General features: G+C 36.9%; 1 protein-coding gene across 7 annotated transcripts in view; it reads left to right on the top strand.

The window, feature by feature from the left end:
* PPP1R12A (protein phosphatase 1 regulatory subunit 12A) overlaps window positions 1–15,023 on the top strand; it is a gene marked incomplete at its 3' end in the record, with an annotated part of 150,007 nt that overhangs the window by 65,540 nt on the left and 69,444 nt on the right. For all 7 annotated transcript variants that reach the window (XM_082850013.1, XM_082850016.1, XM_082850012.1 and 4 more), the window contains exon 3: window positions 13,164–13,282. In XM_082850013.1, the coding sequence (XP_082706139.1) occupies window positions 13,164–13,282 (119 nt within the window). The remainder of the gene's footprint in view (window positions 1–13,163; window positions 13,283–15,023) is intronic.

Here is a 15,023-nt window from a genome sequence, read left to right as displayed (position 1 = left end):
TTAAGTTTGTTTTTTGTTTAGTTTAATTTTGTTTTATAATTTACATAAAATACCAGGTTCTAACGGCAGTCCCTACTCTACCACCCTATTTCCTATGGGTAACATTTTTAAATTTTATATTTTATCCCAGTTTGTGTTTTAATCTAAGTATTATTCCCTCTTTGCAGATAAATGAAAGACTATCATACACTATTTCTCCAGTTTTCTTTTTTCACTTAACAGTCTATCCTGGAGACCACTATATAGTGGGTTATAGAGCTATTTCTCATTGTTCTCTTCAGGTGTAGTATTTAGTACTCTATTGTGCAGTGTCATTGTAGTTTATTCAGCTTGTCCTTCTTGATGGACCAGTGAATGTTATTTATTTGAATGACTGTAACTTTAGCCTTGGCATTGTCTTTATTTTTCACATAAACAAAAATTCCTATGACTTATAAGAATAAAAAAAAATTTTGTATTTGAATAATAAAACTTAAATGATTTGTTTTATTAACACTTTGGTTATTGATGTGGTTATAATCTCTTTTGTCTCTTTTTAATTTTGTCACTACATTTCTTTTTTAGCCTGCTGCCACAGATATTTAAGGAATGCTTTTATCTTGAGTAGCTTTAGTGTTTGTATTAAACTTTTTCAATAGCAGAGAAAATTAGCCCTGTGTTAGGCTAGCATTATGTAGTTTTATAGTATATAGAATGGAATGTTGATTAATTAGTACATTTAACATATTTTTCTTCACGTTTGGAGTAGTTTTGAAGACATTGCTGAAGATTTCATATCATAATATACTGGTAGTGACATTCAGTGACATCTTCATGGTCTTATTTACAGCATGGAAAAAGTTTCATTAGCTTTGTTATTTGATCATTAAAGAATCAGCTATTTAAGGATATAATTTTTTAAAATATTTGTGGTGGCTTATTTATGGCATGGCATTTCTTCTTCACTATAACCTTTATTTCATAAACATACAACAGAATCCTCAAGATTTCTCTTGGCTTATCCTTTAGAATATATCCAGTATCTAACTGTTTCGTCACCTCTTTCATTTCTCCCTGATCCTGGACACTGTTCTTCACTGAAATTATTGCAGTTGGAATCATTCTAACCATAACCATCCTCTTCCCCCCATCTGTTTTCTGCACAGCAGCCAGAATGATCCTTTTAAAGTATTGCAAGTGGAATAACATCACATTTTAATTCAAAGCCCTTCACCCTCCAGTGGGTTTATAATGCATTTAGAAACCAGAGTTTTGGTGGCCTACAGGCTGTGGTTTGACCCTCTGTTACCTCTCTGATGTCATTTTCTCCACGTTCTCCAGGCTGTCTTTGTTAGCCAAACTGGTCCCCTTGCTGAGCCTTTAAACAAACTAAGCATCTTGCTTCATAGTCTGCACCTGCTGATTCCTCTGCCTGGAATTCAATAATGTTGTTATTTTTGGTAAAAGAATCAGAAATTCCTACCAATTTAAGAACTATATAAATTGCACCACCATGCCTATGAGAAACGTTACAATATTCCTAATATCAAGCTCAGAAATGAGACAACTCTATTTTAATCTTAACTCTGCTAATTAATTGCTATTAACTTTAGACAAATTACCAGCTTCTCTGAACCTCTGTTTCCTCATCTTTAAAATAGGAATGTTAACGCTTATCCCTATTCTATAAGATTATTGTGAAGATTAGATGAGATAGTGTTTATAAGACACTTGGCACAATCTATGGCATATATTTAGTTATCAGTAAAGTTAGCTGAATTAGTTGTTGTTATTCATAATTCTATCTTTGGTCACTACTTTTAGTGAAAAATAGCTAAGCTCGTGGTTCTCCTGGATTATTTAATAAAGAAAACTATCATCTGATCATTTGGTCTTAGAGCAGACCTAGCTAGATGAGAGGAGCAGGAGAGAGTGAAGTAGTCATTTGTCCTATTTACTTTGATATGTGGGTATTTGAGCACCAAGAAGAGTTGGCAAATCCATGCATTTCGGTTATTTACATATTTCTTGTCAAGAATGATACATAGTTAGTGTAAAGCAGACTATGTATTTTGGTTTTTTTGTTTTGGTTTGTTTTTTTTTTTTTTGCAGTACACGGGCCTCTCACTGTTGTGGCCTCTCCCGTTGCGGAGCACAGGATCCGGACGCGCAGGCTCAGCGGCCATGGCTCATGGGCCCAGCCGCTCCGCGGCATGTGGGATCTTCCCAGACCGGGGCACAAACCCATGTCCCCTGCATCGGCAGGCGGACTCTCAACCACTGCGCCACCAGGGAAGCCCCCTGGAGTCGTCGTTTTTTGAGGAGAGGAGTGTTAGTGGTATATGGAGAGTAACTGATAAGACAGGAAGAGGGAACTGAGACTACAGCACAGAGGAATTTGTATGCCTTGCTAACTGACCTTTAGTGGTGATGCGTTTTTAGGAACATGATGATCCTTCTCTGTATTTTAAGAAGACAATTCTTGACTGATTAGGGAGTTTGAACAGATTAGGGATTAGGGAGTTAGAGACAGGGCAGTGGCAGTGAGCTTGGAAGTGGGGCAGATCTGAAAGAAATTTGGAAAATAAAATTAATAAGGCTTGGTGTGATTCACTGGATCTAGATAGTAAGGTGGGAGGAAAAATCAAAGGTAGTTATAATGCTGATAATAGCTAGCATTTATTGAGTGCTTACTGTGTGCCAGTCACTGCTCTAAGTCCTTTAATATACACTGCTCTAAGTCCATAATTTTGGTCATCCTAACAATTACATGAAAATATATTGCTGCCACCACCCCACAGGCCCAGATGCACAATTCCAAACCCTCAAAATTCTGAAAAATGACAAAATAAATTGTAAGTTTGGTGTAGGCTCATTTGGCAACTCACCATGACTTGAACTGATACGAGGCTATTTATAGTCTTTGTTTCTCCCGCGCTTAACTTATTTTTTGCAAAAATATTAACATGTTTGGTTATGGAGTACTGCCTCAGACTCAATAAGGGTGTTGCATAATCTACAATATTATATTTCTAAAATATGAAAAGTTTTGAGGGCTTCCCTGGAGGCGCAGTGGTTAGTAATCCACCTGCCGGTGCAGGGGACACAGGTTCGAGCCCTGGTCTGGGAAGATCCCACATGCCATGGAGCAACTAAGCCCATGAGCCACAACTACTGAGCCTGCGCTCTAGAGCCCGTGTGCCACAACTACTGAAGCCAACGTGCCTAGAGCCTGTGCTCCGCAACAAGAGAAGCCACTGCAGTGAGAAGCCCATGCACTGCAATGAAGAGTAGCCCCCGCCCGCCGCAACTAGAGAAAGCCCGCGCACAGCAACGAAGACCCAATGCAGCAATAAATAAATAAATAAATATTTACTTACTTCTTTATTTATTTTAAAAAAAGAAAAGTTTTGAAATTTGGGTTTGGATGAGTGATGGTTGGCCCGTATTATAATTCTTATTTTATAGATGAGGAAACTGAGTCATAGAAATCACACGATAATTGGCAGAGCTAGGATTTGAACCTAGACAGTCTAACTTGTCAAGTCTGCACTTTAAGACACTACACCATTCTGCCTCCCTTTCTAGCCTTTGTAATTGGGAAAATGATGCCCTTTAACTTTAGTATTAAAGAATTAAAGAGCAAGATTGAGGGAAGCAGAGGAAATTCGAGTGTAGTGGAATGTGAATTTAAATAAGCCTAGTTTGAGATGCCAATTAAAAAGGTGCAATAGGAAGCCAGGACTTCTTTGGGTATGTTTATAATGTGTAAACTGAATTTCATCAAATCTAAGATGCCATCCTCATAACACATTGTCATTATTTTATGTACCAATTTAAAAGGTTAAAAAAAAAACCTGTAATACAGTGTGTGTGGTTTTTTGTTTTTAAGCACCTTGGGGTTTTTTTTCCCCACACACACAGTATCATTCTTTATCTAATTGTAGTGTCTTGGATGCAGCATTGCTTAAGAATGTTTTATTGTTGCCTTTGGGATTTTCTTCTAAGCCACTGATAGCATTCTGCAAGTGTTGTTGGTGGTGCTTTCTTGATCTTACTACAAGGTATCAGCAAAAAGTTTCAGACACCATCCAGGAAGACATTTTAAGTAACAGTTAAGCTCAGTAAATAAGGTATCAAAGGTATGAATGCACATAAATCAGTTGAAGTTGAAAACAATATGAATAGCTGTGATGGGGTTACATGAAGACAGATGATGACAACCATGTCGTGGCCATTGTCCATTGCTGAGACATCATTGATTGTAAGGTCAATAGATTGTAGAAGATTTCAGCAATATTAAAATTTGGGGAAAATGTATATCTTAGAATTATTACACAATGAGTAGGATTTTTGCCTCTGGGAATTGGAAGATACAGTAATAAAGTAAGACAGTAGTGCATGTAATTGATTTTAATAAATAAATATGCATTTTCAGGAGTTAGTGCATGGTCAAAGAAGTATAGTCACTGCTCTGAGGAATAATTAAGAGAAATAAGAAATGCTGAAGACAGAACCTACAGAATTTCCTGTATTTAAAGGTGGTTTTGCAAAGAGAAGAGAGGAATTTAAATCCTTCTGCACATTTTGAATTTGTTTTTGTGTTTTGTTTTGTTTTGACAATCTGGGTGCCTAGATAACTGGAAAATAGAGCCCACTTTCACAGATAGATTCATTTCTCTCACACACAATAGCCTGGTCTTTGCTATCGGCATAATTAATTGTATCTGTAGCATAATTGTGAAACCACGATGTCAGAAATTTAGCACAGTATTTGGCAAGGTACATTAGTCCATGTTACTGGACTAGTAACAGGCTTTATGTATAAAAATAATACTTCTACCTGTGAGATTTTGACAAAATGAAATTTTTTTAAAGGTTAAAATTGGTAATGTTATAAACATTATAATTTCCTGACAATTAAAAATGAGAATTTCTGCTTCTTGGAAAATAGAATAGATACGTTTTTCCTCCTGCTGAATACAACTAAAAACCCTGAACATGATATATAAAATATACAAAGACTCTGTAAGATAGAGAGAAGACAAAAAAAAAAAAAGATAGAGAGAAGACAGAACAGCTACGGATCTCAGGATCCAAAGAATGACAGGAGTAAGTTTCTGGCTTTTCTCTTTGCCTCAGATATACCACACTTGGAACTGAGGAAGCTGATAACCCAGAAGCACCAATGGCCCCACACTGCCCCCCCAAAAAAGCCCCAACAAAACCCTAACCTCTTTAGCCAAATACTAGGAGAGGGGCACCCTAAAACCTTTAAAAAAAAAACTACTCCAGCCAAACACTGCAGAAAAAAACCATGGTCCCACCCATACGTATCCTCACTAGCAAAGGCCAGGTAGGGAGCATAGACTTCCAACATTACCAGGCTATCATGAGGTATCCTAGCACCTCTACTGTCATGATGTCAGATTAGGCCAGATACAGAACCTGCCGAGATTTTCATCCCCATCGGATAGTTAACTAGCCCTACCCTAACTGGCAGTGGAGACCACGTGGGAAGCCTGGACTTACACCCCCACCTGGCAGTAAAAAGGAGCTCCTACTCCTCCCCACTGGGGTGGAGTCAGAAGAGGCCTGGTAGAGAGTAAATACTTTCACCACCACCCATCAGTAAAGAGGCCTAACTCTTTCTCCCCTTATGGTGTCAGTGGAGGCCACATAGGGTGTAGTAGTGAGGCACCCATAGCCTCCTTAGCCAGGGAGGTATCAGTGAAGGCTTGGTGAGGAGTCAGAAGTAACAAGGAGCTGTTCCATCGCTAGTGTCAATGGTGGCTGAGTAGGGAACCTGAACTTCTACCCCTACCTTGTAATAATGAGATGGCATCTCCCCATCTTTTCTGCTAGAGCAGGGCCAAATATAGTCAGCTAACATAGAAGATTTAAGCACAATCTAGAGTCTCATAATATACCCAGAGTGTTCCAATTTCAATTGAAAATCAGTTGTCATACCAAGGAACATCTCAAATTGAATGAAAAAGACAATAGGGGGCTTCCCTGGTGGTGCAGTGGTTGAGAGTCTGCCTGCCGATGCAGGGGACATGGGTTTGTGCCCTGGTCCGGGAGGATCCCACATGCCGCGGAGCGGCTGGGCCCGTGAGCCATGGCCGCTGAGCCTGCGCGTCCAGATCCTGTGCTCCGCAACGGGAGAGGCCACAACAGGGAGAGGCCCGCGTACTGCAAAAAAAAAAAAAAAAAAAAAAAAAAAGACAATAGGGACCAGCGTTAAGATTACAGAGATATTAATCTTAAAATTATTTGACGGAGATTATAGAGTGGCTATCACAGAAATGCTTCAACAACCAATTACAAGTATGCTTCAAACAAATGAAAAAAAGTCTCAGCCAAAAAAAGTCTGCAAAGAAATAGAAGATATGAAGGGGAACGAAATGGGAATTTTGGAACTGAAAAATCCAGTAACCGAAATAAATAGCAGATAGACTCAGCAGCAGAATGGAGGGGATGGAAGAAAGAATTGGTGAACTGAAAAACAGAACAACAGAAATTACCAAATCTGGGCAACAGAGAGAAAATAGACTAAAATAAAATGAACAGAGCCTCAGGGGCCTGTGGGAGTATACCAGAGAGCTAACATTTTTGCCATTGGAGTCCCAGAAGAAGAGAAAGAGGGCATGGCTGGAAAAGTATTTAAAGAAGTAATAAATGATGGCTAAAAACTTACTCAAACTTGGCAAAAGATATAAACCTACAGATTCAAGAAGTTTAGCATATTCCAAACAGGATAAACCAAAGCAGTTCTGAAAACAAAAGACAAAGTAAAAATCTGGAAGGCCATGAGAAAGGAACTACTATAACATTGGGGCAGGGGGCATTGCATTAAAGCAGACTTATCATCAGAAACATGGAGACCAGAAGGAAGTGGCACAACATTTGTCAGGTGCTGAAGGAAAGAACTGTTATTTTAAAGAAAACTTTCAAAAGTTCCAGGTCAGAACTTTTGTTTGGATTCTTACTGTTATAGTTACTTTCAGCTGTTTTTTATTGTGATATAGAACTTCAAATAGGAAATAGGAAAGTGCATTCCCACTAAAGATGCATAAGGTTATTTACACTGATTTTATGTTGCTCAGAGGTTTCCAAAAGAAAATAGCATTTATTTACTTATTTATTTTAATATATATTTTAATATATTTTATTTATTTATTTATTTTTGGCTGCGTTGGGTCTTTGTTGCTGCATGTGGGCTTTCTCTAGTTGTGGCGAGTGGGGCTACTCCTTGTTGCGGTACGCAAGCTTCTCATTGCGGTGGCTTCTCTTGTTGCGGAGCACAGGCTGTGTAGGCATGTGGGCTTCAGTAGTTATGGCACGCAGGCTAAGTAGTTGTGGCTCATGGGCTCTAGGGTACAGGCTCAGTAGTTGTGGCACACGGGCTTAGTTGCGCCGTGGCATGTGGGATATTCCTGGACCAGGGATCAAACCTGTGTCCCCTGCATTGGCAGGCAGATTCTTAACCACTGTGCCACCAAGGAAGTCTGCATTTATTTTTGAAGTTAATAGTACAATGTTCTCTTACCCATCTTTGAAAGGTTCAGGTAGCTTAGTTTTCATAATTTCTGTCTCATTGGATGGCTTTGAGTAATTCATTTGAATTTTCAAGAAACAACTATTTCAGTGGTTTTCTGACTTTGTGGGGTTTTTTTTTTATTGTGGTAAAAACATAATATTAAATATATCATCTTGGCCATTTTAAAGTGTATGGTTTAATAGTGTTAAGCATATCCACATTTTTGGGGGGCAGATCTCTAGGATTTTTCATCTTGTGATACTAAAACTACCTGGTAAACACTAATTTCCCCTCCCCACTCCCCTAGCCCTTGGTAACCACCTTTCTATTTGCTGTTTTTATGATTTTGACAACTTCAGACACTTCATGTGAGTGGAATCATATAGCATTTGGCCTTTTGTGACTGGCTTATTTTGCTTGCCATAATGGCCTTGAGATTCACCTGTATGACAGAACTTCTTTTTTAAGGTTGCACTGACGTTTCGAATTTTAAAAATTCATGTATTGAATACATGAAAAATCCATGTATTGGTTAAAACAACTTCTTGATACTAGTTTTTCTACAGTAAATAAAACAATGTACATTAAGTTTGAACACTAAATATATTCAGCTCTTGCTGATGAAATTTCTTTCTCTTTGTCTCTTTGATTACTATGTTCTCATTAGCTTCTAATTTAAAGACAAGGGCTTTAATTAAAACATCAAATTTTTAAAATGAACTATTTCTCCTTCTCAATCTCTTCTGTGGTTTGGCTTTTGACAAAACTCAGAATCCAAGATAATTATGAGACTGTCAAATTTGTCTGCTGAATTCAGTTAACATTGAATCATTCTAACCCAGATAGAATCCTATCCATCTAATATACCACATCCAAGTTGCACCCGATAATTTGGTTAACAAGTTTTACACCTTTTATTAGATTTTTAAATTCACACATATGCAAATAATTTTGTAGAAATCCATTTGGATCACGTCTTGAATTTGAGGTTTATTAATTATCCAAAATTATTTATTGACTCCAAGCTGTAGGTTATTATAAATCTCAGTAAACCTAGCAGTTTACCATTTTTCACTTCAGTAATTTATAAAGATTTTCATCATTCAATAGGTGGCATCTCCTATGTTGACCTCTTTTGTATTGCTTAAGGACATCATTAACCATTGTTAAGCAAATAAAAGCCTGCCCTTTTTTTTTTTAAACCCTGAAACATTCAAAAAAGTTACCCATCTGAAAAACAGCCTGATATTCTGACTTTCAGTTTGGGACTCCTGTGTGAAATCTTCATAGTTTTTTTTTTTCCCCCCCAAGAAATCTTACAGTAAATATAGTATATTTTTCCTAATCAGCAGTCCCATGAGCTGCTTTTAATACCCCAGCCGTTTTTGTTCTGAAGGAAATCTGACCATCTGTTTTCAGTATCTCCAAGGGTCCCACAAAGTGAGTTTCTGGTATTCCAGATAGCCTGTATTTTGTTTCACATTATCTTAAATATTGCTTTCTAAGTGTGATGATTTTTCATGATGTGATAACAGATAGAATTTAATTTTATTTTTAGACATTAACTCATTTAAACATAACACAGCCCTGTAAGTTACCTATAAGCTAGGTTTCAAATGTTTTTAAGTTAATGAATATCACACAGCTGTCAAGAAACAGAGGTGGGAACCAAACCCAAAGTCTGCAGAATTTAAATGTTTATGCTTTTTTTCACCCAACCAATCTTTGAATGGCTTTTTGAGATTATTCATGGTAAATAAGAATTAATGCCATGGGGTTTTATTTATTTATTTTATTTACATTTGCAAATAATAGTTCTTGAGTCATGGAGAGGTTTGTGAATTGTATGCATACATATTTATACCTGAACTTTTGGCTCAGGGATTGCTCCAGGCCCTACTTCCTGCCCACAGTTTTCGGAACTTTACTCTTGTTAGTTTCTCTTAACATCCTTCCTGTTTATATAAATTTTGGATTGTCTCATTTTGGCTTTGACCTGTTATTTCCTTGAGACTCTGCTTCCCTCTGCTAGCACTGCAGCCACTCTGAGGTCTTCCTTTTATTCTGTCTTTACATCCTGTGAATGATTTCTAATACCTAAGCAAAATATACGTGGTTTTATGTAAATATCTCTGATTGTTTGAGATTTTGCCTAGCAGAATACGTACATATTCCCCTGGAGCATAGCACAGGTTCTACTCCAATAATATCTTATTTTTTTTTGGCTCCAGATTCATTTATTTATTTATTTGTAGTATATAAATGTTCTTCATTAGTTTTATATTACATTTTTTAAAACTGTGAAACAGAAAAAGTTTCTTCAATTCAAATATGACTTCTGTTTGTAGAAGTCCCCGTGAAGATCATAAAAATTGTTTTGCACAAGGAGAAATGTTTATAACATATTATTAATTGTAAAAATACCAGGCTACAAAATGGCATGGTAGCCATTTTTGTGGTCTAATATACATACACAAAATAAACTTGCTGCAGAAAACCAGGATAACAAAAAAATCCCCCCCCCCACGAAAACCCCAGCGAATACAAATCCCTCCTAATGTGGGACTTCCCTGGTGGGCCAGTGGTTAAGACTTTACAATTCCACTGCAGGTGACGCGGGTTTGATCCCTGGTCCGGGAACTGAGATACTACATGCCGCACAGTGCGGCTAAAAAATAAAATTAAAAAAATTTAAAAAGCAAATTCCTCCTAATGCTACCTCTGTTAACTTTATAGTGTATATTCTTTCCTTTTTCTATCTTTCTCTTTCTATGTGTGTGTGTCTTGTAAAAGTTAAATCTCCACACAGATATCAATAGCTAGTCGGTAAAGTCCTTCTTAAAGCAAAAGATTGACAGACCTGACTTCATACAACCTTTAAATTTCATTCAAATACAAAATGCTGTAAGAAAAGGTTTGCTTTTTTTTTTAATGTGGTGACAATATGGAAAAAATATTTGCAGCACATCTATTTGTCAGAAGGAGGGAATAACTTATTTTTTTGTGTATCATTTATTAGTACCACCGTCCATCTGTCACAGACAAGTCAAGAACTTCAGTGTATCATAGACACCTTCCTCGCCCTCGCTTCTCATATCCAGCTGATCTCTAGTATCTCCTAGATATCTCTGGAATTTATCCATTTCCTCCATCAAATTCAAGCTTCCAACATAATTTTTGTCTACTGCTGCAGTAGCTCATTAGCTGGTCTGACTACTTTCATTCTTTCTCCATTCTCATTTATTTTCCATACTTCACAAAAGTGATCTCTTTGAAACACATAGTTGATCATTTACAGATCTTACAAAATAAACATTCACTGACTTTGGGGTGTACCTGACATATTATATAGAGATTGATTCTTTCATTTACTCTCAGGAGAATGAACCAAACCCTTGTCTAGCCATACACACTTCCTGTCACAGGTTTTTGGTGCCTTTTGTTCTCTCTCCTGGAACATACTCTCCTTCCATTGTGTTTGCTAGTACCTATATATTGTTCAGAGAATCCTTTTCTGACCTTACTAAATCAAATTATTCTGTTATTCACTTGTAGACATAACTCACTGTTATAAGACATCAAAGTTTTACATGTATTTAGGGAATTAATCTAGCTCTCTTTCTAGATTATAAGATCTTTGAGGGGAAGATCTGCATTTGTTTTTGCTTACTATTATATGCCTGACATGTAACATAGTGGTAGATACATAGTAGACACCTGTCTCAGTCAGCTTTGGCTGCTGTAAGAAAATGCCGTAAACTGGGATGCTTAAACAACAGACATTTGTTTCTCACAGTTCTGGAGACTAGACAGTTCAAGATCAAGGTGCTGGCTAATTCTGTGTCTGGTGAGGGCTCTTTTCCTGACTTGCAGATGGCTGCCATCTTGCTGTGCCCTCCATGCAGAGAGACAGTGAGCTCTACTCTCTTCCTCTTTAAAAACATTAATCCCATCATGGGTTCTCGAACCTCTACCTCATCTATACCTAATTATCTCCCCAAAACCCTACCTCCTAATAGCATCATATTGGTGGTTTGGGGTTTCAACATGAATTTTGGAGGAGCACAAAACCATTCAATTTATAACAACACCCCATAAGTATTTGTTGAGTTAAGACACACATTAAAAATACAAGCAAAAGAAGTAAATAAGAAGTTCACAAAAGGAGAAAATACAAATGCTAGTGAACATATCCAGGTTTTTTTCAAATTCGTGTGTAATCAGGAAAGAAAACAATGATAAGATGCTGTATTCTCATCACGTTGAGAAAAATTTTAAAGATTGATAATGTCAAATGTCCATTTAAGAACACATCCATTAGGAGGATGGCATTAAATAAAAGTATGATCCAGCCATATTGTGGAATATTTTTCAGCTATTAGAAGGCAAGTGTTGCACTCCAGTACATTTAAAGTAATCCCATTAATTTTTGTTTAACAAAAAGAACCTCAAAAGTGACTGTATATATTTCTTTATAGACACACATATAAATTCATAGCAAAGGTACCAGAAAGATATTTGCCATGCTGTTGATAGTGTTTATCTCTGGGGAGGGAACATGATAACAGAAGGAGAGATATAAGGGAGTTTTTTCTTTTTTTCTTCTTTTTTTAAAACTCTGAGGGCTTTTTGTCCTTCACTGTTTTGATAATGTGAATATTGTCATGTAGCCTGTAAAAATATATATATACAAATAAGAGTTAGATTGATTAGGAACATCGGAAAAAAAGGGAGCCATTCTTTATATATAGAAAAGTAAAATCAGGGATGCCAAAAGAACATGGCTTAATCTGGAACTACAAACAGTTCCATATTGTTGGAGTCTGAAGTGTGATACAAGAAGGAAGAGGAATGAGGCTGAAAAGAAGACAAAACCAGATCAGTAAGGGCCATGTAGGTATGTTTTCTCCTAGCATGGACAACCATTCAAAGAATTTTAAGTTGGAAATTGACTCTGGTTGTGTTAAATAGATGATTCTGGGAGATGTGCAGTTGGCATAGTGAAAGAGATTCGCAACCATTTTGTATCCGGATCCCTTTGTCAGGTCTGATGAAGCCTGTGAATATGTTCTTAGTATTGTGTTTTGGATGCATAAAATAAAATACTGAGTACAAAGTATGTATGTGCTTCTTTAGTAACACATTAAATAAAAAGACTCAGCAGTTGGTCTAATAATTACCTTAATTTCAAAATAGTGATGAACATACACGGTATTTTAATATATCTGTATCAGCTGAATGACCTTCTGAATTATGCCCATGAGCCCAAAGTTAAGAACTATTGCTTATGGCATGAGACTGGGAGCATGAAGTTCAGTTAGGAAATCAGTCAATATGGAGATAATGAAAAATCTTAATGGAGGCAGTCTGAAATAATTCTATGAAAGACTTTGTAATTATTTTAAAATAACATTTTTGTCTTAGTTAATGTGTGTACCTTATAGAAAAATTTTAGGAAATATAAAATTTTAAAAAGGAAAGAAAACATTTTTTATGGTAGTTTCTTAAAACTTAAATAATACCTATGCTATCCTTGGTTTTTATTGCTGCTCTTGCATAGGAGCTTGCCTCATTAGCTATGCATTCAGTCTTATTTTGATGATACCGTCATTGCTTAATTCTCTTCCCTTTAATTTTACAGGTTTTTGATTGGTCAGGGAGCACATGTAGGAGCTGTCAACAGTGAAGGAGACACACCTTTAGATATTGCTGAGGAGGAGGCAATGGAAGAGCTACTTCAAAATGAAGTTAATCGGCAAGGTAATGTAACCAACCTAGATGTAAAATATGTTTAAAACTGTTGTGTAAAGAACATGATACTTGACTTTTTCAATAAATGATTGTTGACATTGAAGGGCAATCTTAATTTGAGTGGAAAGAAAATCAGTTTACCTAACAGTATGTGAAGTAAGGTTCTACTTGAAAAAACATATGATTCTTAACTCTACGTCTTTTTAATGTTTTTAAAGTTGAAAGAAGTATCATGAGTGGTAGGGTAAGGCATAAAATTATCTGTCAATAAAAGCTTTGGAGAGAAGTAAAAGAGGCAAAGGGGATAAGGAAGTGTACGGGGTGAATGAGACACATTGCAAACTTAAAGAGTGGTCAAGAAGTTGTCACTGATAAGGTGGTATTTAAGCTAAGGTCTTACTGGGGTGATGGAATGAATCATGTAGGTCTGGGGAAGGAACATTGCAAACAGAGGTACCAATGAATTCAAGGATGGGAGGGTGCCTGGTGTTTTCAGAGAAGCAACGAGTGTGACCAGTATGACTGAAGCAGGCAGAACAAGGAAGAGGCTGGAAGGAGATGAGGTCAGAGAAGTAGCAGTGGACCATATCACATAGGGCCTTGTGGTCTGTTGGAAGGATTTTAGCTTTTAACCTGAGTGAAACAGTGAGCTAGTGGAGGGATTGAGATAGAGGAGTGACATGATCTGACTTGCTTTAGAAAGGATCTCTGGGGCTATTGTGTTGAGAATAGATTATAGGAAGGTAAGGGCAGAAGTAGGAGAATGGCAAGGGCAGGAGCAGGGTGGTAGTAGACAAAGTGATGAGAAAAGATTGGATTTTAGATATATTTTGAAGGTTTGGCCAAGAAGATTATTGAGTGATTAAAACTACAGTGTGTAAGAAAGAAGAAGGCAGGGAAGATTCTAAGATTTTTGGTTTGAGCCGCTAGATGGGTGAAGTTTTTATGAGAGGTGTGAATGTTGTGGGAAAAGTAAGTTTTGTAGGGAGAGTTCAGGGGTTCATTTTTCAGACATGTTAAGTTTGTTTTGCCTATTAGGTATCCAAGCAGTTGAATATGTCAACAGAGAGAGGTACAAGCTGGAGATAAATTTGGGAGATGTCAATTTATAGATGAGGAACGATTGCTTATGGGTAGAATTTCTTTCAGGAGTGATGAGTGTTCTAAAACTGTTTGTGATAGTGGTTGCACAGCTCTGCGAATTTACTAAAACCACTGAATTGTATACTTTAAATAATATGTGAATTATATCTCAATAAATATAAAGCTGTATTATACCACAATTCCTCTTCTGGGCATATAACCAAAGAATTAAAAGGAAGGTTTCAAAGAGATTTTTGTACACCCATGTTTATAGCATTATTCACAATAACTAAAAGATGGAAGAAAACCAAGTGTTCATCAATGGATGAATGAATAAACAAAATGTAGTATATACTTAGAGAAAATGCTGCTCAGCATTAAGAAGGAAATTCTGACGTATGCTACAGCCTGGATGAACCTTGAGAACATTATGCTATGTGAAGTAAGCCGGTCACAAAAAGGCAAATACTGTATGATTCCACTTACCATGAGGTACCTCAAGTACTCAAAATCATAGAGAAAGTGGAATGATGGTTGTCAGGAGCTAGGAGGAAGTGGGAATGGGGACTTGTTTAATTAGCATAGCATTTCAGTTTTGCAAAATGATAAGAGTTCTAGACATTGATTGAGCAACAGTGTAAATGTACTTAACGCTACTGAACTGTCT

Source organism: Leucopleurus acutus (genome assembly GCF_964270905.1).
Source record: "Leucopleurus acutus genome assembly, chromosome: 11".
Classification (NCBI taxonomy): domain Eukaryota; kingdom Metazoa; phylum Chordata; class Mammalia; order Artiodactyla; family Delphinidae; genus Leucopleurus; species Leucopleurus acutus.
This window is presented reverse-complemented; position numbering and strand designations above follow the sequence as displayed.